A 24010-nucleotide genomic window follows, 5' to 3' on the forward strand; every position below is an offset into this window, starting at 1 on the left:
CTTGCTTTTGTGCCCAAAACTTGGACATAGACCTGCTAACAAAGTAATTGGTTGTGCATTTAACTTAAGCCCTTTACGTCTAAATTGGTTACCCCAAGGAAAAGCCATTTCATTTTGGATTTTCCTACACATCAGATGTTTAAGTTGGTAGCTGTTAATTGCAGAATTCAAATAACCCCCTAAGGATCTAGGAAAGGCATTGGGAGGCAAAAGTCAGATTTTGGTCTCTGTACTAGCAGACAGGTTTTTGGGCACACAATTTTCTGCTTGGTTTTAGGCGTTCTGCAGCCTATGCTACATGCAGTGAGGAGCAACAATGAACTATAATGTTCTGTGAAGCTTGACTCTTCTCAGCTGAGCTTTATATTTACTGCTGTCTTATCACTCCATAGCTAAATGCTTTGTATCCATAGATGGTAATTACTGTTGGTGACAGGATTTACTTATAAATAACATGTTCTAACTAAGGGAGCACTTAAGATATGTATACTTAGAAAGTATGCTTTTGACCCCGCCTGTACATGGAAACCCAGAAATGTTTTTAAGCCAGGTGTAAAGAAGCTGTAGGCTGGTGGCAGCCCCTGTATTGTGACCCAGCTCTTCTGTAACCACCCAAAAACAGGTGGGTAGTTACTGAAAAGTTCCGGGTGGTGCACCCAGCTAAAGGGCTGGGGAGAACACTGGTACACCTTATCTGGGATGTCATCTGTCAGATTTACTACCTATTCCATCTACAATCCTCTAAGTAGTGTTCTACCTGACAATGAGCTGGGACTACTTAGGACTGGAAAATATACTCCACTCCATAATATTTCTGGAACCTAAAGCCAGAAGTAGACACAGTGTCCTGCCTACCACAGGAGCCAGAGATTTCAATGGATGGTTCATCTCATATAGTGAATACCATTGACTTTTCTGATGAAGGGCAACATCATAGTGGAGATCAAAAGTACATTCAGCCTCCAAAACTATATATATTTTAATTCTAATTTCCTTTTCACCTGCCATCATGTAATTAGATTTATGGAAAGTATTTTTTTAATAGGAAAAATAATTTACAATTGATATGTTTCAATTTTTGGAATCCAGATCACAAAAATGTGCTGTGTTAATCAGATGCATTAATGCTTTACAGTGTCATTCATAATAATTGACCTTTAAATGCAACTATGGTACTCCTGTGTTGTGCTTATCAGAACATCTTGCATAATGCTGTGCTGCATCAGGGGAAAAAAAGCATAGTGTTTCTGATTTTATGTCCTTGAAGTGCATTGGCAGCCCATTCATTGGAATAAACTGCTTTACCAGGATCACATCAACCTGAGGATTTGGAAAGATCTAACAGGAAATGAGTCTGAAAAAGTGACCAACTGATCCAAAAAAAAGAGATTGCTCTACATTAATAATAAACAGTATTTGTATAGCGCCAACATATTATGCAGTGCTGTACATTAAATAGGGGTTGCAAATGACAGACAGTGACACAGGAGGAGGAGAGGACCCTGCCCCGAGAAGCTTACAATCTAGGAGGTGGGGGAAGTAACAATAGGAGGGGGGGTTATGGAATGGTGGGAAGTAGTAAGGGTTTAGGGGACAAAAGATGACAAGTAGATAAGTTTGACGCTATTATAGGTTTTACATTCTCACTTTTATTTTAAAAAGTACTTAATTCACATTTCTCACATGGTGGACTTAAGTATGCTCTCACTCCAGTGCTCCAAGCTGTTGTAGCTGTGTAATTGCTCACCATTCGGCACAACTTGTCTTCACACAGTTATGTTCTGTACAGAAGGATGGGGGATTTACCAGGGTTTGTTAGAGTCTAACTGGTGCCTGATGGACCACTAAACTGTATTGATCGCTCTTGTAACAGCAATAAATTTCAAAAGCTTGTACGGACTTAAAAGTGCGTCTGTGCTGCCATTCCTTACCCTATGGAGGAAAAAATGGCTGACTTGCTTAAAGCAAAATTGACAACACTTTTTGCGTGCTAGGAACAGCCAATGTAATTGGCATCAGAAGCATTAGTAGTATTTCTTAGCACATGATTTGCACAATGCGTTTACACTGTTATGCCTATAGTGCCTGTTCCTATGAGGCTGCCAAGAACATCTTTATGCAGTTTGGATTGATCTATGCTCTGTTTAGGAGATGGAACCTAATTTTTCGCCAGATATCTTTTCTTGACCAATCAGAGTGCCCTGTTTTTTGACTGGAGAGAATGGGGATTCAAAGAACAGAGTTGTGTCACTGAATAGAAGATGCTGTGAGTGCTGGAGGAAAGGAATAGCTATTCTGTTCCCCGTCACCAAGCTGTGCATGTTTTTTTCTATGTTTCTGCATGTACCAAAAACATTCAGTTAGGTTAATTGTCTCCCCCCAAAATTGACAATAGACTGTATTAATGACATATGACTATGGTAGGGACAGCTAGTCACATGACTATAGACTTTGTACAGCGCTGCATAATATGATGGCACTGTATAAATACTGTGTAATATTAATAATATGCACAGTGATGGGGACAGTTTTAAGGGGGGACTAAAAAAAATACCTTTTTTTAATTAAAACTAATTATTTTTTCATTCATTAGTTACAGTTATCGTTTCATACAATAATCCTAATCAGTTAGTTAAAAAAAAGAAGTGACAACTATGTTCAGTTTGGCCCAATGAGATTTCAGAACTGCAGTCACGTGCCTGAAAATATAACTCTTTGTCCACGTGTAACGTGTGCGGAATTAAGACTCATTGCCAGCTGTCAGATTCTGCTTCAGCCTAATCATCATGACACAGGTTAGCCCCGCCCCGTAATTCATATTCAGCCAATCGCCTTATTGAGGCTTGAAACGCAACGTGAATCCGGTTTCTAATTCACTAAGTCCCTTGCGTTCCACGTGACCTCAATTAAGACACGTCATCCAGCGCTGCTATTGGCTGGAGCTTAGTAAACATCACGAAGCCGGATCTGGCCGAAGAGAAGGCAGCGGTGTCAGCATGGAGCTGGGTGACCAGGAGGTTCCGCCCGCCAAGCCCGACCTAGAGCTGGACTTTACAGGCTTCCTACAGGAGACAGGTGACCCCTGGCTTGTCTATGACCCATCATATGTATCTATAGGGAGGGTGAGGCCTGGGTGGAGGTGGCATCACCATGGTTACCTGTGCTGTTATTGTGTAAAAGGCCTTGGTTATGTTGTGAGATTTGATGGATTTCCATCTAATGTACATTGCAGGTCATCATATTGTGTAGGTTAAGGCCTAAAAGTGTTTTGTACTTCCATCCTTTTTTATCAGTATTCCAGGCCTTTAAAAGCAGAACTAAACATGGCTCTCCTGTCTGCATGCCAGCACCAGGCACTGCCACCTTTCCATCTTCAGCCATCTGAACTGACTGTGCCGGGGCGACCTATCCAAGTGTCATCCCGGCATATGCAAGGGAAATATTGGCAATACTGGGTTTCATTGCAACTACTGCAGCAACTAAAGCTGACGCTGCACATGCGCAACTCAGTGTTTTGCCAGAAGAGTGATCAGACAGGTAAGTCGCATTATTGCAGATGGGACATTGCCTGTTACTTTCTGCAGTAATGACCGGCCTGATCGTACAAACATTGAGCGGAATTGTCATTAACCTCCTGTGCGGTTCATTTCTGTCCGGATTTATAGGTCAAAAAGCGGTACATTGTCTTTTATGAAAATTTATTTTACAGTATATTTTAATAGTTTGTGTATAATAAAGTTTGAAACACAAAATCGTGTCAAAATAATAAATTAAATACAAAAAAAATATACATTTAATAATAAACTTTGACATGATTTTGTGTTTTAACTTTTATTATACATACTATTATATAATAATAATAATTATTATATATTATATACTATTATACTGTAAAATAAATTTTCATTAAAGACCATGTACTGCTTTTAGACATATAAATCCTGTGTATTGCATTCAATACAAAGTAATTTGAAATTCCCCTAGCGACAGCCACACGCACCAATATCACCGAGAACTTCCGGGAACGTCAGCGCACGCACCGGGGGACAGAGCTTACGAAGAGGTCACTGCCAAAGGATGGCAGGACACTGGAAGACGTCGATGGGACCAGGTAAGTGTTTATTTTTTTAGCTACCCCGAATGTGGCAGGTGTAATGTATTTGTCCACTTTAAAAGTAGAACTTTAATTCTACTTTAGGAGGTATAATGTTAAAGAGGAAGTAAACCCTTAAACGACCCAAAACAAAAAAATTACATTTACCTTCAATCCTCCAGAGCAGTTGATCCGTCTGAAGGTTTCTTCTATAGGGTCCACCGTCATCCCGCTATCCATCTTCGGCCCAGTGCAGAGGGAGCGACAGGAACCGCTTATATCTGTTCTTCTGGGTTTTTCTCCCTATGTCACCAGATGCAGGATCAGGTGACGTAGATGTGAAAAAAATGTCTTTCCCTTTTGTCAAAAGGGTTCCTTCTGTGCATGCTTGAGAGGCTCAGGCATGCGCAAAAGGAGCAGCCAAGAGCTTCCTGGGATGCATGACGTAGGTATTCTGGGAGGCTCCAGGCTCCTATTCATTCTGGATCACCTAGGCAAGAGGTCAGCAAACTTTTTTTGGCCGCTAGGCCATTTCAGGGGTAGGCAGAAGCACACTAGGCCGGACTCTCTCTCGAGTCCCGCCCCCCACCAGGAAAGCCCCCCGAAGGGAAATGCCTCTCCTCCGCAATGCATACGGAGGAGAGGGAATGGTCCCTATTTACCCAGCAGTGGAAGTGTTAACAGCGGTCATGGTAAATAGGGAAGGGAGCCACCACACGGAGGCTCAAGAGCCACATGCAGCTCTGGCTCCGGTAGTTTCTCATTTCTTCCTGCATGCTGTAAAAAGATCAAATTGAGCAAATTATGTGGCAAACCTTGTAAAACAAAAAGCTTAAAAAATGCAGAAACCTTTTGTTTCTAATCATCTACATTCTGGGAAATGTTTCAGGTTTTCATGGATCTGATTGATTATTAGTTTTTCCTTGTGTTAAACCTAAAGGTGTAAACATTGTTTAAAGCAGAACAAAACTAAAAAAAAAAAAGACCCCGGAGCTGGAGGTTTTTGGCAAAAGAGACACGTAAAGTCGTAGACCTAGATGCCAGGGCATTGTAACTGCTGTGCTGGAGGTACATCATCAGTGGTTGCACAATTGCCATAGAGGATCATTGTGCACCTGGAAGAGTCAGCAGTGAAGGTGGCGGCTTGTGGTGAGGTAATGGTGATAGGAGCCTGGACCTGTCATTGCTGCAGGGCCTTAAAGAAAAGGAAGTGTGTGCTATAATCAGCAAGTACTCTGATCATGTTTTCTTGATGATGTCAAAAGCTTAGCGACACCAATGACATTAGTTCTCCTTTTAAATAAAAGGGACATTAATTTTTACTTCTATCTTGTGTTCTTTTTTTGAATTATTACCAGATATGTACAGTAGTCTAGTGTTATTTGTATCCAGGGGTTTTCTGTAATAAAGACCAGTCACCGCTGCTCCCTTCCCTTGTGCAGGGTGACTGGTCTTGTATCCGTCCACTCCTTCAGGCAGCCTATAGTGGGTGGCTGTGCATGGTCCCTCCTGCATCTCAGCTGCCTGTACAAGTTATGTACAACACACAGTGATGAGGGCACTGCTACATTTATAGTTTTTACTAGGTTATCTGGGTTTGCCAAGGCTTTTGGTACTACATCCTGCTACATCAGGCATGGGCAAACTACGGGCCCCGGGCCATAAATAGGCCAATTGGGCTTTTTGTATCCGGCCCGTTGAAATCTCTCTCTTCCTCAGCGGCTACTATGAAGTAGATCTGCAGCCCTGGCTGGTCCCCCCCAATCAGGGTCAGGAGAAGGATCCCACTGGGGGCCGCACCTGCCAGAGCTGCAGACGATGTTCCCTGTACATATCCCAGGCTGGGGGAAGTGGATGGAACATGTTCCGTCCACTTCCCCATCGCGGGCTCAGATGTGCGATGGGAGAGTGGGCAGGGTTATGTCATCATGACGTCGCGTTCAGTGACGCCTCAGGGCTCCATCCATCTGATCGTGGCCCAGCCCCCCTGCCAAATTTTAGAACCCATTGTGGCCCCTGAGCCAAAAAGTTTGCCCACTCCTGTGCTAGATCTTTTAAGACAGTTGAGATATTTGTTTTAAATGTATTTGAGCCCAGAGTTCAGATTTAAAACTGGGCAATGAAGAATCAAAAAATTATTGTTTCTAAAACCGAGCTCTATCAAACCTTTTGTTTTGTGTAGATTGGGGAAGGGTTAATGCCTCATCACCCCATTGTAAAGATTTGTCTATGAGCATGATAAGAAATCTGTACCACAACGACACAACATATTTCTGTCTGTGACTTCCTGTCCTGGTGATACCCCCATTTGTTGTAAGGGTGGCACAGGGGCTGGAATTGAAAATTGAAATTTAATCTATTTATACAAATGTAGTGCAGCAGAATTTATTTTACACTCCAGTCCATCCCATTCTCCTGAGATTTCAGCTGCTCTGCATTCCACAAGAAATGTTTTAGGAACCAGTCACATCATCCTTGCTTTGTAGGAGGAAGATCCTACAAAGCTTTGACCTTTTTTAATACTAAGGAACCCTTCTATAATTTCTATATTCACAGCTCACACTATCTTAGCATAGCGGTCAGTGGGAAGAATATAACCCCTACAGATAGTCAAAAAGATTACTGGTGTCCTTTAAACTGACCTGAGACACACAGATTGCTCAGGGAACCCTTAGCAAGCCCTGGATGAACCCTAGGGTTTCACAGAAACACAATATTAGATCACGTGCTATCAAAGGTACAGGAAGTTGGAGAAAACTCTTCAATGGGGGTCACAAATAGGTTTTTATCTGGTATAGTTAAATCTTCACTGCTTTGCCCAAAACTAAATCAATGGCTAGAGTTACTCTTTAAAAGTCAAGTTACCCTTCCTGGGTCCTAAAAAGATGATAAAGCTGAACAATATACACACCGAAGTAATCTTTCTGAGTATCAGAATTATAAGAATTAAAAGAATTGATATCCACTAATTCTTTCTGAGACCTGATGTATGACAAAACTTGTTTTGGGATTCAGCATCCCTGGCACAGGTTGGGTACCAAAGCATTTGTAAATACGTGGAACCAGGCAGTGCAGGTGCTATTTATATCTAACTGGCATAAATGTGGTTTGGCCTCAAGTTGAACAAGACCTTCCCTATTAATAAATCTACTAGTGTTTGCTTTATATTACTTATGCCAAATTACATTTGGAAATTGTACAATCAGTTAACATCCTGGCCTTTTTGTTTCCTGTTGGCAGTCCATGCAGGGCTTGCTGGTTTGCCATATAAAAGCCTCTATGAATTATAATGGTGTAGTAATGGGCACAACCCTGTCTACCACCCACACTAATAAAACATGCTGTAAGCAGGCCATGTGGTTGGTGTCACTGAGTGGGCCAATCCTGTCCAGTATTATTGAATCCTTCCCCCCAGGTTGTATTGGCAATCTGAAGCCACATCTAGTACTTAAAGCGTACCTAAACTCAATTTTTTCATTTACATAAAAGGGTAGACAACCCTTTTATGTAAGGTAAAAATTCTGTTTTTTTTTTAATAAGTGCAACACCGTACGTCACGCATCCCGGAAGCTCTTGGGTGCTGTTTTTGCGCATGCCTTAGCATCTTGGGAATGCGCAGAAGGAGCCTTTTCGTGCAAAGAAAAAAATTTGCCGATCCAACACATGCGCAGTATGCGTGATTTAAGGTGTGGTTTATTTTTATTTATTTTTTTTTTTTTTTATTTTAGGCACTTTTCTGTTCAGTTCCTCTTTAAAGTAAAAAGTGAAGTTGTTATCAATAAGATTTTGTATCATATCCTATGCCTGATAAACTGTGTGTTCTCAGATGTTTAAAATACCAAACTAGTACAGATTTACTATGTTTGGGTGGACAGGATCTGCAAACTGTCCTATAAAACCTTTAAATGTAGGAAGTGAGAAAAACTCTTGGCTATTATTGGGGTCCCCTCAGCAAGGTGATCTCACATATGGTAATAAAATGAACTATGGCCTGCCTTGAAGTTTCACCCAAATCTATTTGTGTGGCAAAATAATTCTTGTTTATTGTTTAAATAATTTGAGGTTAATTGCTTCTATATTTTATCCATTGCTGTCTTTGCATAGTACCTATCATGGTCAGTGTAAAATAGGTGAATGTTTCATTAGGTTTTCTCATCCAGCTAGAAGGTGTTGTAGATCTGGCCAGTTTCATGGTGGGCTGATATAGCCACAGGAGCTGGGAAAGGCATTTCATCCTGCCTATGGATGGGAAAAAGTGGTTATAGCCAGGTCTATTTGCTTGTATTGGACAGAGGAGCAGAAATGAATTGTCCGCAGCTTATTTTTATTATAAAACTTTTTGCCAGTATAAAGAGGCGTAATGATATCTGAGGTTTTGTGCATTGCCAAGTGTTTGGTTTCTCACTAGAGGGCGCTCATGTCTTAGTTTTTATGGTTCTATGGAAGGTTATATGGCTATAGGAGGTAATCTAAATTAGTCAAAGAAAGTTTTTTGTTTTTGTATTTAAAATATTTAATTTTTATTAATACAGTTTGTGACTCTGCAAAGTGCATTCAGGAACCCAAAGCTCAGGGCAGTTGTGCATCTTGTGTTTGAAGCCCGGCTCTGCAACATCTTTGCCCACCACTGTGATGGGTGGGCTAATTTATATAATTATTATGTATGGGAAGGAACTGGAAGCTGGTTGATTATTTATGATAGAATAGTCAGAGTTGCTTTTCTCAGGCTACTCAGCAAGAGAGGTGAACTGAAATTTGGACACTGCAGGTTCTGTAGCACACTCAAAGTACTTAAATTCCATCTAACAAAAGGTGGATGTTAGCACTGTCCCTATGTAGCATAAATTGCAAACAATAGTAAGGTATGGGGGTATTACCCAGGTCTTATCCAGATTGGAATCCCTGATCTGCTGTTTCTAATACAAAAAATGAATACACTCTAATTCCTGTTGAAATTGGCACTCCAGGCATATGGTTGGGTATCTCCATTGCTGAAGGGTTGTAAGCATGCCATCTACACCTCCACTTAAAAAGCACCAGCCCAGCTTTTTGAATGTCTGGACACCAATGGTGTGGGATGGGATGTTTATTATCATAACAAATTGCTATACATTTGCAGGTGCTTCCACTCATCTCAATGCCAGTTTGACTTGTCTATGTTTATGGATTTTTTTTTCTTGACAATCTAGTAAATGTCTGATTGCCCTTTTTAATAAAAAGAGCCCAAATTGTTTTACATTACTTTGACTTTGTAACTAAGGACAAATAAAGGGGATAAATATATCTAATGGGGACAGACAGCAAAAAAACAAAAATTGCCTTTACATATACTTTATATGTTTCTTTGCTATAAGGGAACACCTGACACACTGGGCCTGCCCACAATGCCTGAGCACCATATAGTGAGCACACATTACAACATACACAGGATTGCAGGGAAGGCAAATAATTACTGCTTACAGCACCCTCTGTATATAGGTTCTGCCTTCAGCTTAAATTAAAATACATTGCTTTGATGTTCCTTTCTCTTCGTTGGTAACTACATTCAAGTATCTGCATCAGTATAGAAAAACAAAGCGCACTGGGCTGTAATTAGAAGTAGCGTTCAGCTGTCATTTTACAATCCCTGAAGATTTGTGCAGCTTCCATCTGAGCCTGAGCACTCTGTTTACATTTCCTCATCCAGAACAGTTCTCTAAAAACAAGTCTAGCTATCAGTTACATGTGGGGGGCTGAGTAAAAATATTCAGAAAAGCAGAAGGAAGCTGAAAAAAAAAATTAGTTGTTCAGTGGGGGTGATTTTATTTTCCAAAATAAGAAAAATTGCTAGTTCTGGTGACAGTGTTTGGGTTTCAGATGCATAGATCCAGGATAGACATGCATGGTTGTAGTACACACGTATGCATGTTTGTGCACCAAGCAAGCAGCCCTTTTCATTAGATTTGGGAAAACAATGAGGATCAGCCAGGAAAACCTAAACAGCCAATATGTTTGTTTGTTTTTTTACCTAAAAATTTGTTCAGTCTGGCAGTTATCCTTTCCATGAGCAGTTCAGTACAAGCAACCGCTGCCACCTGTAAAGAGTTCAAGCACCAATTTAAGAACTAACGCAGTTGCATGGACAGCCAGGTTACTGCTTCACCTCGGGTATGACCTTAAACCTAGTACGTATGAGCTCATGTGCTGTGAATTATGGGCTCATCTGACTTATTCAGTCTTACCTTATTATTACACACTATTTATATAGCACCAACATATTACACAAAGTCCATAGTCATGTGACTAGCTGTCCCTCAAAGGGGCTCACAATCTAATGTCCCTATCTCAGTCATATGTCTTTAATACAGTCTAAGGGCAATTTTGGGGGGAGACAGATAACCTAACTGCATGTTTTGGAATGTGGGAGAAAACTGGATTACCCAGAGGAAACCTTTGCAAACTCCATGCAGGTAGAGCCCTGGATGGGATTGGAACCTGGGACCCAGCGCTGCTGTATATCGGAGGAAAGACAAACAAAAGGAGAACCTGCACACTTGAACTTGGGACCTAGCACTTCTAAGGCCAGAGTGCTAACCTCTGAGCCACTGTGGTAGTCTCAAAACCCTGCAAATGCGTAGATGACATTTTCCCCGCCAATCCTGGGGTGTGGATTGGCTGAACCACAGGACCATTGGGAACTCTTGACTGAATTCGCTTAACCATTTTTACACACAAGATGACTGTGTTCCTTCAAAATTTACCAACCCGTCCTAATGTGCAGTGTCTGATTTGACAACCCAAAAATCAGTCTAACAATCTATCGGCCCATGTGTATTGTATTCATATTCCAGGTATTGATAACCACGGTTGATATTTTGTTTCTGTTATTTGTGATGAGATGAGTGTCTAATCATGTTGCTTTTTCCTTGCAGTGGGTACAGCTCTGTCAACCTATGGCTGGTTTATCCTTTTCGGTTGCATCCTGTTGTATGTTTTGAAGCAGAAATTTTCTTCCAACATCAACTCTCTTCTTGCAACCACAAAGACCTCAACACCACCAGGTATTTCTTTTTACCGGTCTTTAATAAAGATTTTAAAGATAGTTAATGTTCATGTCCTTAAATTTTGTCTTTGGCCATGTCACTTTTTTTCCAATATCTTTAGTAGATAGTAATCCATAAATTGGTGACCGTGAACCAAATATGCTAATATGTTAAGAAAAACTTATAGTAATAGTTGCACAATGGTTATACCCAGCACAGACTGAAATCAGTAGATGTTTAGGTGAAACCCATTACTATATTGCAGTGGTCACCAACCTTTTCAGTCCAGTGGACCACTAAAATCACTGGCTCCCGACCGTGCATGCGTGGAGAGCTGCATGTTACTCAAAGGGGGAGAAACTCCCCCCAGAGTGACGTCATCGAGACATAACCCCCGCCCACTCTCCTATCGCAGTTCTGAGCCTGCAATGGGGGAATGGGCGGGTTGTCTCCAGGGACACAGCCTGCCCACCTCACTGAACCTAGAAACTGTACGGGGGACATGGTCCGCAACCCTGGTCAGTGCACTCCCCCAGCGGGTTCCTTCTCCTGACCCCGCTCGGGGGTTCATCGGCCAGAGCTACGGACTCCCAAAATTTTCTTGCGAACCAGCGGTTGGCGACTGCTACGGTATTGGTCCTGTGGCAGTAACTTTAACCAGTCAAATGGATTCACTAAACTATGGGGCCCATTAGACCCTTAGACCTTTTTTGTAAGCCACTGCAATATAATAATATATTATGTTGCTTTTACTTTTTTACAACCAAAGTTAAATTTTCATATAAAAAAACATTTCTGTATAGTTTAGTCTCTATTTATTTCTTTCTTTACATTTTTCATCATATTTGGTTTAACAACAAAAATTATTGAGCAGTTTACCACTTTTCTAGGGATGGATTAACACCTACTGTATATACACGAGTATAAGTCAACCTTTTCAGCACCAAAAGTGTGCTGAAAAAGTCACCCCCAGCTTATACTCCAGTCAGGCTCCCCGGCATGGTAACCCAGCCCGGGATGCACGACAGCGTGACACCACTACAGTAAGTGATTTACCTAATGCCATGCAGAAAAGATAGGCCATGGGTTGCAGTGTGCATAGAGGCTCAGAGGCTAGCTTTCCGGCTTTTGAAGCGCTAGGCCAGGACACTATATACACTAGGTTAAAAGGTTGCTGCAGCATTTTCCACCCTCGTCTTATACTCAAGTCAATCAATTTTCCTGTTTTCCAAGGTAAAAATAGGTACCTCGACTTATACGCGAGTATATAGGGTATATTTTTGTGGTAATGACTGTTTAACCAAAATTAACAAATGTTTGTTAACAAATGTTAACAAATGCAATTAACAAATGTTGCCACAATTGTCATTTATGCATTGTATATGTATATTGCATTGTTTTGCCATTCTTGCACTAAACAGTTTGAGACGCTGGTCTAAAATAGTACAGGTGTGGGTTTTTATACAATAATTCTAGGTAGGGCTGTTCATTCTGACCATATTATGTATATAGGAGCCTATAATGAGGATTTTCCAGGTGAGCAATAACTCTCAAGCATCAGAGAGTTGTCTATTAAAGGGTGCATGCAAAGGTGGTGATAAAATAGGGAGTTATGAGAAAATTTGATTTTTAACTGTTACCTGTAAAAATCCTATCCACACACCAGCATACAGTCACACAATGCTTTATGTATTACCTGACAATTACACAATAAAACATACTGCGTTTAGGGGCCACAAATGCTGTGGTCCTGTCTATCACTGAAACATGGCACACTTTGTGTGATTTGTGATGCAATAAAAAATTTTGTTTATAAATATCTAGTAACTGCTTCGTTTATCAGAGTCCACAACAGAGAGTACTCCAATGCAATGGGAATATTGTACAAGTTAAATGTCTGTTTAATGCCAGAAAGAAAAAGATCCCTAATGTTTATACAGTGAATGGTTTGAAAAGCTTGACTCCTATCTTGGTGATCTTAGCATGTAACACTGAAGGCATAATATGACTTTACAGTATTATATTTTTCCATAGACCCAAATGAAGTGGTCAGAAGACAGGAAGCGGTGGCTGCCGCCAGGCTAAAGATGCAGCGGGAGCTAGACGCCCAGGCGGAAAGATATAGGGAAAAGCAGAGACAGGTGAGTCACGTTGGCTCTTTAGAAGTGTCTTGCAATGGCTGGAAATCCATGTCTCAGAACTGAGCAAAGGCAGTCTATAACTCGGCAGTCACTTCTTCCTAATAAAATGTTGAGCTGCATTTTTCCATGTGCAGGAATGGGGTGTGTTTTTATTCCTGATGTACAGTACAGACACCGTCCAGTTAAATCATGAGGACAGTAACGGGCATTGAAGAAAATCTTGTGTTACTTTTTAATGACTGCCACTGATTAACTTTATTATGAATGCCCAGTTAGTGATCACTTTCAGCATTTAAGTTTTTCTGACTGTCCAAGTCTTCTCTTAAGCAAGTCTTTCCACTCACCATAATTCTCCTTAGTAACTGAGCGCTGATGGGGGGATCTCCTGGCGGAGCTGCCTATATAGGATCAAATAGTCATGTTGGCAGTGAGAAAATCTGTCTCCTCATCCCAAAGTAAATACTGGCACCCAGGTCTTGGCAGCCCTTTTCCTTCCTAGAAACAGCCGGTACTGTGGGAATGTGAAGACCAGAGATCTATGTGCCAGAGACAATACATCATATCGCTGCATGAATCCTAGAAAGCAGCTGATCCCAGAACAGAGCCCATACAGGTTTATTGTTATGTACCATTGTAACACATGAGATTGTAACAAATAAAACTGAGCAAAAATTCACTTGATTCCTTCAGTTTATGTAATTCTGCTCTAGTGCCCTGTGAGATGTGCAATGAGCACCTGTTGAGTTTTTGTGAGTATTAATGACAATCTTAAAAATAGTTTTTGGGTTTTTTTTGAAGGGTTTAGACTGGAGTCCTGAGATATACCAGGTAAGAAATGCTCAAAGTAGGATCAGGAAGATGGGGATTAAAGGGAAAATGGCACAAGGCTTTATGAGCCAAGATTGTGGAAATATAGGAAAGAATGCTTGTGGTTAGGAGTGGTAGACTTATCAAAATATTAGACAACCCATCTTCCAAAATGTCATCATAGATATTAATGCTATCTCTATACAGAATCAAAGCCAAGAAGTTTTTAAGACAGCAAAATGATGAGTTAGATGGTCTCAATAATCTCAAAGTCAAACCGTATGGTAGGGCTATGATATTGGTTACTCAGGAAAGATCAAGCTGTTGCTTTTATGGGACATTTTTCCAGATTTGGGCATTGATGGATAGCTAGAGGGGAGTTTTTAAAAGTACATTTGTTAAGAGTTGCAACTTGCAGTTTATATGTGAAGCAGCAATCAAGGTTTTAGCAGTAGTGTTGGGGTGCTTGAGCTGAGGGCCCAGGAAACAACAATATTAAAAAAAAAAAAAAATAGACATGGATGAAAAAGGAAGGTGGGGGGTTTAGGTTTGCCTTGGTTAGTAAGTGTAAAGGTGCGTACACACTTCCAATTTTTATCGTTCCAATCGAACTTAATGTCCAACAAGAAAGCTGGGCAGGTCTATAACAAAGCTTTATTGCCTAAAGGGTCAATTTGAACAAAATAAAGACTTTGCTATGAGCAGAACTCTGTAAACCAAGCCACCCTGGTTACTTGGTTATGTTTGGAGATATTGAGATGAGTTACTGGGTTATAGGCACGTTGGCAAGCTGAGTCACTTTGGGTTTTTTGTATGTCTTGGATGCCACAACAGTAAAACTTTCTAACTATAATTTCTCCTTTCCACCTTTTGAGTTGTGGGTGTTCCACAATTTGTGCACACTTACATCCTCGTATTTCTGCATATTTTAAGTTAAAAAATGAATTTGCAGGGAGAGCGGATCCTTTCATATTAGTGCAGACTATAAGGAACCTAAAAAGGACCAAAGGAACCTAAAAAGTAGTTGGCAGGGAAAAAAGAACATATGCAGTACATCTCTACACAACATCTTTCACGATCCTTTCCAACGACAAAAGACTGAATGATGCATGAACGAGTGCTGTACATACCGCACCGTTCTGCTCTATGGAGAGGGGAGAACCATGGAGCAGCATCGTTCTCGTGAAGCTGCACTTTCTTCCTTCTTTTTCTTTACGTTCGCTCGTCATACGTGAATCCGACAGAATGGATCCATGAACTAAGAGCGCTGTACACACGTCAGATACTCATCCGATACTAGCTCTGAGGGGATTATTGGAGGAGAATCATCTGACATGTGTACGTAGCCTAAGTGTTGTCAGATCTCCCTAGCGTCTATTACTTAACTACATTCGTCTGACTTTAGATCTGTGCACCATAAAGGGTAAATATTCTTTAGCCCAAGGTAAAAACTAGGCTTTCTTCATGCATGTGGATTACAATTTTTCTTAATATATTATGTAAGCTCACAAACTTTTAGATTTCAATACAATTCAGGTGTGTGGTGGTTCTTTTGAATGGATCATATTGATATGCTTACATATCCATTGAAATGGCCAATCTCTCATAAAGGGGCACTTTATATTTTGAAGCTGGGTATTCTGCATTTTTTTTATCTGAAGGTAGATACATAACATACTTTTGCCCAGACAAGACTGTGAGGTAATAGGACGTGGCACTAGTTGGAAATGTCTACTACTAAAGGAAAGTAAATGAACTTTGTTTTCTCTTGGCTTTTCTAAAGCTAACAAAAACAGAGGAGAGCTCACACAATGTGTTTTTGTAAGGAAGTTCCTAGTAATGAAAGGCTTTAATTTAACAAGCTAAAAAAGGTATTTTATGAACAAAATACTCATGGTATGAAAACTAACCTAAGAAATGTTTCAATGGTAAGAAAGAAATCTTCAGAAACTGTGGTTTGACTGTGGAAAGGTAAACAGTCTGAGACAAAATCAACTTGTAAAGTGGTAGCTGCCATGTGCTAGCTATCATCATGGCACCATTTCAGGCAATGTTGGCCCTCCAGTGCAGTCCTCTCCCCCACCCTTATTATTTCATTTAAATGCAGAGCTGCAATAATTACAGTCTGTGGCTTATTATACTGCAATTCTATTTTGGTTAAAAAAACTCTTCTTTTCAGTTCAGTATTAGTTTTCCTATTTCGGTCCTTTGATTACTTTAAATCAGGGCTTTGTAAAATTTAATCTAAGACATTTACTGCTGTGTGGATCAGTGGAAATAAAATCTTTAGTACAGAGGACTATATTACACACATGGCAGGTATAGCAGTCAGATTCCTTTGTTGGTGTGCAATTCTTATTGGTGACTTTGTTATTAGGTCAGAGAGCTAGCAGTCATAGAGATTTGTTGCCTCTGTAAATCTAAAATTTTTATCTTTTGTGGGAAGGGGGCACTGGATTACCATTCAGATTCTGTATTTATTATGATGAGTGTGTGTGTGTGTGTGTGTGTGTGTGTGTATATATATATATATATATATTTATTACAAACTTGTTAATAAATTAGATTTCAAGGGTGAACGGCTGAGTGACTTGGTCCACGTAAAGACATCAGATGCAGTGTGCTCCTCATCGCCCTTTTAGTTTCCAGTTAATAGACAAGTTTGCTAGAGGACATTACAAGTTTTGCAAAAACCCTATCTACAACCACAGACCTAGAAGGCTTATTATGAGAGAATTTATTTAGTCTATTTAGGATATATTTAGGATAATTGCATGCAGAGTGAATTTAAAGTGAGCTTGCACAGATTAAAAAAAAAAAAGTCTGCAATGGCAGTTCTATATTCTTTTGGTTCGCTCACATTCTAAAATGTAATCGCTTACCTAAAACAAAAACGTGGGACTTATATACTAGTCAGCCCTGCACTGATGATTGTTATAGGCACTGAAAACAATCAGTGGTTATTTTCAGTAAAATCATGGCTGCTTAGTGGTTAGTACTTCGGCCTTTGCAGTGCTAGGTCACCAGTTTGAATCTCCGCCAGGACACTATCTGCATGGAGATTGCAGGTTCTCTCCCACATTTTAAAAACATGCAGTTAGGCTAATCGGCTTCCCCCTAAAATTGCCCTTAGACTGTATTAAGGACATCTGACTGAGATAGGAACATTTGATTCTGTGCTCCTTTGAGGGACAGCTAGTCTCATGACTGGATTTTCTACAGCGCTGCGTAATATGTCAGCACTATATAAATACTGTGCAATAATAATAGGAGCACTGTAAAGACATCAGTGTTATGCCCTACTCAGAGGGGAGGATAATCCTCTGAGTCTTTCTCATTAGCCCCAAAAGCATTTGTTTGCTGTTCAGCTATGTGCCATACAGTTGTCTGATGTTGTACGGACAGCTGTACTAACACAAGACCCAAGACCATCACAAATGATCATTGTCCTATAGCAGGGGTAGGCAAACCCTGACCTTTAGGCCAGATACAGCCTAGCCAGTAGTCCGTTTCGGCCTAATGCCCCCCTGGTCGACCTGGCCTAATCCTGACTGGCAGGGGTGGGCAGCCTGCGGCTCTTGAGCCTCCTTGTTATGCCTCCCTTCCCTGTTTACCGTGACCGGCGTTAACACTTCTACCACCGGGGTAAGGGGACATTCCCTCTCCTCTGTATGCATTGAGTCCGGCCTAGTGTCCCTTCTTGACCTCCTAAAATGGCCTAGTAGTTTGCTGACCCTTCTCTTATAGTCTGGGTACCGATACACATAAAACGTGTGGAAGATGCCTGTAAAATTAGTTCTAATCATGCAGGTGTCTGGATCTCTACTTAAGACAATATCAAATGTTTCTATTCTGCATGTAGTCACTGAATGAAACTCATAAGTTCTTTTATTTGCCTAAATTAATGTAAAAAATATATTTCCATCATGCCAGCTTATGATTAATCGGGCACGGTTTCCTCTTAGTAAAAGCTAATTTGCCAGAACCCATGTTGATATCTAATTATGCATTGATTTATTCTGGCAGTATGAATAGGTGCCTCTAGTAATTGTATTGTTCTTTGAGATTAGCAGGGAGACAGGCACACATTTGCATTAGTTAAGATGTCTGCACCATTGCAGCTGTACATACTTTGTGCCAGTATTGTTCTTTTATCAGACTCTGAAAGGCTGCCTGCTGTGTCTTGCTTTGTAGCTAGAAAACATACAAACACCCCCCACCATGTCATCCTACCAAGACACCAGTGAAGTCAAATTTTATTGCCAGGCAGTCAGACATCTGAAAGAACAGGGAAGCCAAGCACTGCTATCAATTAGATAGTTTTTTAATTTTTATTCTTTTTAGAAAATTTGGCTTGCACTAATGCTTGCTCACATATGGTTGTATTTTAAGGTTTAATTTGGTAGATCTGCAAAATGTGTAAGGTTATGTACACACAGGCAATAGTTCTCGTCTGGTAATCGGCTCAGGGCTGATATTGGACAAGAATCTTTCGTGTGTACAGCGCCCGTCGTCCATGATCTGAACGACCGTCCTGGCGGATCCATGAACGAAGAACAACCGTAATGAAAGTTCTCCCCCTCTCCATGAAGAAGAATGTTCATGAATCGTGCAGTTGTTAGTCATTGGAAAGGGTTGTGAATTTGTTTTTTTTCTTTAGGCCCTAAAGCATTTGCTGTATATATGCTAATTTAAGCTTTTGATGGGGGTTAGAGTGCATTAATTTATGGGGGCTCAGCATAACCTCACTGACCTCTGGTACACTGTTATTTCAGAAGGCCGGGTACACACGTGCAAAAATTGTCGTTGAAAAGGATCTTTCACAATCCTTTTCAACAACAAAGGACTTCACAATGCATGAACAAGCTCTACATACAACACCGTTCTGCTTAATGGAGAGAAGAGGGAGAGAACGACCGAGCGGCACCCCGTTGTGCTCTCTCCCCTTCACTTTCATGGACAGATGCATTAACTGCAAATGACGGCCGCTGTACACTGTATAAAATGTACTGGATAAAATTCTCGTCTGATATCAGCCCTGAGGCGATTATCATAGTAAAATCATCCAAGGTGTGTATGTAGCCTAAGTTTGGTTCTCCCACTTTTGCTCAAGAAAAGACAACAGTGTCAGTTTTGCAAATTGCAACTGTAATTGTAAATTGTAGCTTTGTTGCAGTTTTTTACTTCTGATATTTGAATGAATCTAGTACATTGATTCCAATCACTTTGAGTGCTAAGCTGGAGAGCCTGACTGCTGCAATAACACAATCTGTCTCAGTATTGCTATAAAGTAAAGCTGCTGGGGAATCCAGTGAGCCAATCACATGAGAAGAAAATGACATATATATATATATATATATATATATATATATATATATTATAGTGGAGGTCTGCATGTAATATGGTTACAAGGAACAGAGTTCTAACTTGAATCAAATAGTGCATTCCCCATTTATATTACCAATTAAATGTTAAAGGAAAAAGTCCACATTGAGTATTTTATCATGAAGTATTAAAAGGTCCCCTCTGTAGTGTTTTTCCTAGATATATGGCTGCTGCAGTGCAATGCGTCTGTGATTGCCAGCTGTACATATTGCAGGGCAGTCTGGCTCCTAAAACGGAGGGAATATTTGATCCCTAATATCCCAGGAGCCTGAAAAAAAGTTTTCAAATCTCTCTCTAAACATCATCCAAATAGGCTGCAACCTGCTGTGTGTCTACATCACTAAATCTTGGCAGGTAATGCTTTTGGACACCTTTTACTCAGCTGGGGATCCCTGTTGGCTTCTGCAGCAATAGATTGTTTAATATGATTCTTGCTGTGTTTTTAAAGTTTTCCACGATTTTTTTTTTTTCTTAGCTGGAAGAAGAGAAGAGGCGTCAGAAGATTGAGAGCTGGGAGAGCATGAAGGAAGGAAAGAGTTACAAAGTGACGTCCCATCTCAGTCAGGTAAGGATTTAGGTTTAGATATCCAGTTTTTTTGTTTGGTCATCAATTAGCGTCTTAGGGAATAATTGCATGTTCCAAACTCCCGAGCTTAATCCCTCCATAGTTTTTGTTCCACTTACATTTCTGACTTGATAGAAAAGTAAACCCCTAGCTGCTCTCTTCACTCCTCCTACTAATGACTTCTCACTCATAACCTCATCACACACACGGCTCCAAGACTTTTCTAGAGCTGGAATGGTCTTTCTCCACCTATTCAGCTTTCTTTTTTTTTTTTTGCTCCTTTAAAAGTGCACTCAAAACCCATCGGCTTTCTATATCTATGAAGACAATTTTGTTAGGATTGTAGGACTGTATATTTAGTACCTGGTATGAAAAATAAAATGTGCATGGGTATGTAGTATGTGTGTGTGTGTGTGTAATATATATATATATATATATATATATATATATATATATATATATAAAAAATAATTAGAGGGGATAGGTCTCCTGGGGAGTTTTATCCTAAGCTATCACAGAAAAGCATTTATTTATATCACTGTCTTCTTTGTGTACAGCCACAGGAGCCAACTGCAACTACCTCAACATCATCCTCTGCCCCAAAGCCAAAACCAGATCGGCGGCCTCTCAGAAGCAGTGGTCAGTATTTCAAAAATTCCAGCTCGCTAGGGAGCCAAGATAGAAAGATGGTCATGACTTTAATATAAACAAGGATCTGTTCTGACTTTACATTGCCAAGCGTGTCAACTATGTAATGAATGCATGCATGTACAATATGAATGTTGTGTATGTGCTGCCAACATACCTACAGGGGACCACTAGACAAGGTATATCTAATCTCCTTGTTAACAGTTTGAAGTCCAAAACTTTGGATTTTATCAATAGGGCACCCATACCCTTCTTGCTTGGTCACAAGGCTGAGCTTTGTACAGCTATATGAAGATACTGCTACTCATGACAAAGTGCTGCATTCAGCTAAATGTCTGTGAAGCAAGGCATTGGCCTGCAGGGGGAGCTCTATTTGTGCAATTTCAGCTATTCATTTATACTTTGAAACATTAGAACATTCCTTATAATGCACAATATTCAACCTATTGCATATGAATCAATAGGTTGTGAAAGTCACAGAGCATTCTGCTACAGGTTCCTAAATTTTAATAAAGGAAACAATATTTTATTGATTACAATCTACCAACCCCTACAGATAGCTTTTATTATTATTATTAGCCGGTATTTATATAGTGCAGACGTATTACGCAGAGCTGTACAAAGTCCATAGTCATGTCACTAGCTGTCCCTAAAAGGGCTTACAATCTTATGTTCCTACCATAGTCATATTTCTTAATACAGTCTAAGGTCAATTTGGAGGGAGCCAAGTAACTTAACTGCATGTTTTTGGAATGTGGGAGGAAACCCAAGCTAAAATGGGGAGAACCTTTAAACTCTATGCAGAGGGTGTCCCGTCTACCATTCCAACCTGCGACCTAGTGTTGCAAAGAGTGCTCACCTCTGGACCAGCTCTAAATAGAGAGCTGTTGTGAGCTGCAATATTCCCTAGTCGAAAAAAAAGTTTACACTCATTGATAAGTGCCAATGGAGATTAAAATCGATCAAAAATGCATTTTTACTTTCTGCTTTGTTTTGGGCTTCGTACACACGTCAGATGATTGTCGTCTGATTATGGCTTCAGGGCTAGTATTGAATGAGAATAAAACTAGCCCTGCAGAAAACATAATACCGGTATATATCTTTTTTTTTTTTTTTTCTTTTAGGTTTTAATCCTCTGACGGGTGATGGAGGAGGCACCTGCGCCTGGAGACCAGGACGAAGAGGACCCTCTGCAGGGGGATGAGGTTAAGCTGCCTTGCTGGTGTTAGGTCTATAACAAATACCAGCAAGGTCAATGGACTGTACCGCCTGCCAAAGCAGCGTCTGTGTTAGTGCTCTGAAGGGTCTCGCGAGTCATTTTTGTCTGGAGAAAAATTGAATCGTGCTGTGTAATCTTACAGGACTCCGTAAACTATTTGCACACCAAAAAGACTTAGCTTCAGCTAAAATGATTTGTTGAAGCTCTAGAAAAGCTGACTTGTCAGGTTAACCGATAACCCTGTTTACTGCAGTTTGACGCTCTTAATGATGTCCTCCTTACAAATGGTCTGCGGCCAATAGGGATGACTGATGTTGTGTGGCGGATAGCCCTAATGCACATGTCTATGTATTGTTGTATCTGTTTGAATACAAAAATAGGCGATTTGCACCTTCAGCCAAAAAGGTAACATCTTTCTGGATGGATATAAAGCTCTCCCATATTACATAAATTAGCAACACTTGTTAACCATTGTGTCAAGGCTTACGTTATCAACCTTTACAAGAGATTATTAAAAAGAATCACTGTTTGTAATCTGTGAATGTTTAGTAAAGAAAATGTGTGCTTTTACATAAAATGTGGTGATATTTTGTACACTTTGGTTCTTGGGGGAGGGGAAAATCCATCTTAAAACTCAACTGGAGCTGAAGACCAAATTAAATATAAGAAGCTTAAATTAGGAAGTTAGTAAATGTCCCCAGCCTTCTGGTTGGATAAACTGTAAGAAAAGTAAATTGACCAAACTGGGCAATAAAATGGCCCTAATTTTTTAAAGCTCTCCAAGGATTGAGAGGAGGATACACTTTCATCATTGAAGCTGGGTAATCCAACAAACCAACAAATGGGCTATCAAACAACATTTTTTTTCCTTCTACATTGAGCCATCTTTTGTATTGTGCAACTTTGTCATTACGTGTTAGGACTAAAGTTAATGCCTTTTCCTTGTTGCCCCCCTGCTTGGAATTTGTGCAGGTTAATATGCCTTAAGTGTTCCTTAATGAAAACTTAGCATACTGACAATATGGGTACACATGAATCAAACCTGTTATTCCAGCAAGTGCTGTTCAGTAGCCCTATGTGACAAGTCTTGTCTAGCTAAATGCACATTTTTTCTGCTTTGTTCCTGATAGATCCATGTAATGGATTCCTTCCAAAAAATGATTTTTCATGCTGTTGGCTCCACCAGATGTTACGAAATAAGGATTGAGCCAGATCTATTTAGAGTATGGAAAAGATTTTTACCCAATGGCTTTTTTTTTTTTTTTTTAAACATTTGGGACATGGATGTGTAGATTTTCCACTCCACCGTTCCAGGAATCACTTTCCAATCTTCTCCTATCATTTTAACCCATCACCTCTATGCCTAGCAGGTTGTGTACCCTCTATTTCTTTGTCTCTAAGGTTTTGTACACACGTCTGATGATTCTTGTCGGATAATCACCTCAGGCTGATATCAGATAGGTATCTGGCATGTGTACAGCGCTTGTCGTCCAGACAACCATCTTGGCGGATCCACGTATGAGGAACGACTGCAATGCAAATTGAAGGGGTGAGCGAGTGCAGCGGGGTGCCGCTCCGTCCTCCATCCTCCCCTCTCCATAGAGCAGAATGGTGCTGTATGTACAGTGCTTGTTTATGCATTGTACAGTTGTTTGATAGGATCGTGAAAGATCCTTTCCGATGACAATTAATGCATATGTGTACTTAGGATAAATGGACAAAATAAACAGAATAAATGGACAAAATAAACAGGATCTATTAACAGATCACCAGTCAATACCAAATCAACTTTTGTTTTTTTTGACTACTAACGGACTCCTAATAGCTACTATTCTTTGAGACCACCTGGTAAGTTTGCCACAAGTTCGACCCCCAAAATAAGGGAATTTTCATTGGTGCCTAATAGGTATTAGGTTTATAAATAGGTTCTACAGCTTCAGAACACCAAGAAATAGCTTTTGTTACATGGTGAAAGGGTCCAGTATAAAACGGCAATCAAAAACTCCAATCATTTAAATATAGTAACAGATTGTAATGTTTGTAAGTAGAAGAAGCTGCTCATTCGCATTCATGTCAGCCACATAAGCTACCTTGAGTGCTGATCTGCTTCACACCTATGTGTCTTCGTTT

General features: G+C 40.2%; 1 protein-coding gene across 1 annotated transcript; it reads left to right on the top strand.

The window, feature by feature from the left end:
• The first annotated feature begins 2916 nt into the window (after positions 1-2916).
• SELENOS (selenoprotein S) lies at positions 2917-22457 on the top strand. Its single transcript, XM_072402650.1, has 6 exons — positions 2917-3075; positions 11005-11133; positions 13150-13256; positions 19924-20013; positions 20571-20652; positions 21786-22457. Exons 1-6 carry the CDS (start codon positions 2997-2999, stop codon positions 21863-21865), a joined length of 567 nt encoding a protein of 188 aa, XP_072258751.1. The 5' UTR covers positions 2917-2996; the 3' UTR covers positions 21866-22457.
• The last annotated feature ends 1553 nt before the right edge of the window (positions 22458-24010 follow it).

This window comes from Pyxicephalus adspersus, chromosome 2 (assembly GCF_032062135.1).
Source record: "Pyxicephalus adspersus chromosome 2, UCB_Pads_2.0, whole genome shotgun sequence".
Lineage (NCBI taxonomy): Eukaryota > Metazoa > Chordata > Amphibia > Anura > Pyxicephalidae > Pyxicephalus > Pyxicephalus adspersus.

Coding starts and splice junctions, on each gene's coding strand:
- SELENOS (XM_072402650.1), top strand. CDS start 2,997: ATGGAGCTGGGTGACCAGGAGGTTCCGCCCGCCAAGCCCGACCTAGAG. Junction 13,257..19,923: donor ATAGGGAAAAGCAGAGACAG/GTGAGTCACGTT, acceptor TTTTTTTCTTAG/CTGGAAGAAGAGAAGAGGCG. Junction 20,014..20,570: donor TGACGTCCCATCTCAGTCAG/GTAAGGATTTAG, acceptor CTTTGTGTACAG/CCACAGGAGCCAACTGCAAC.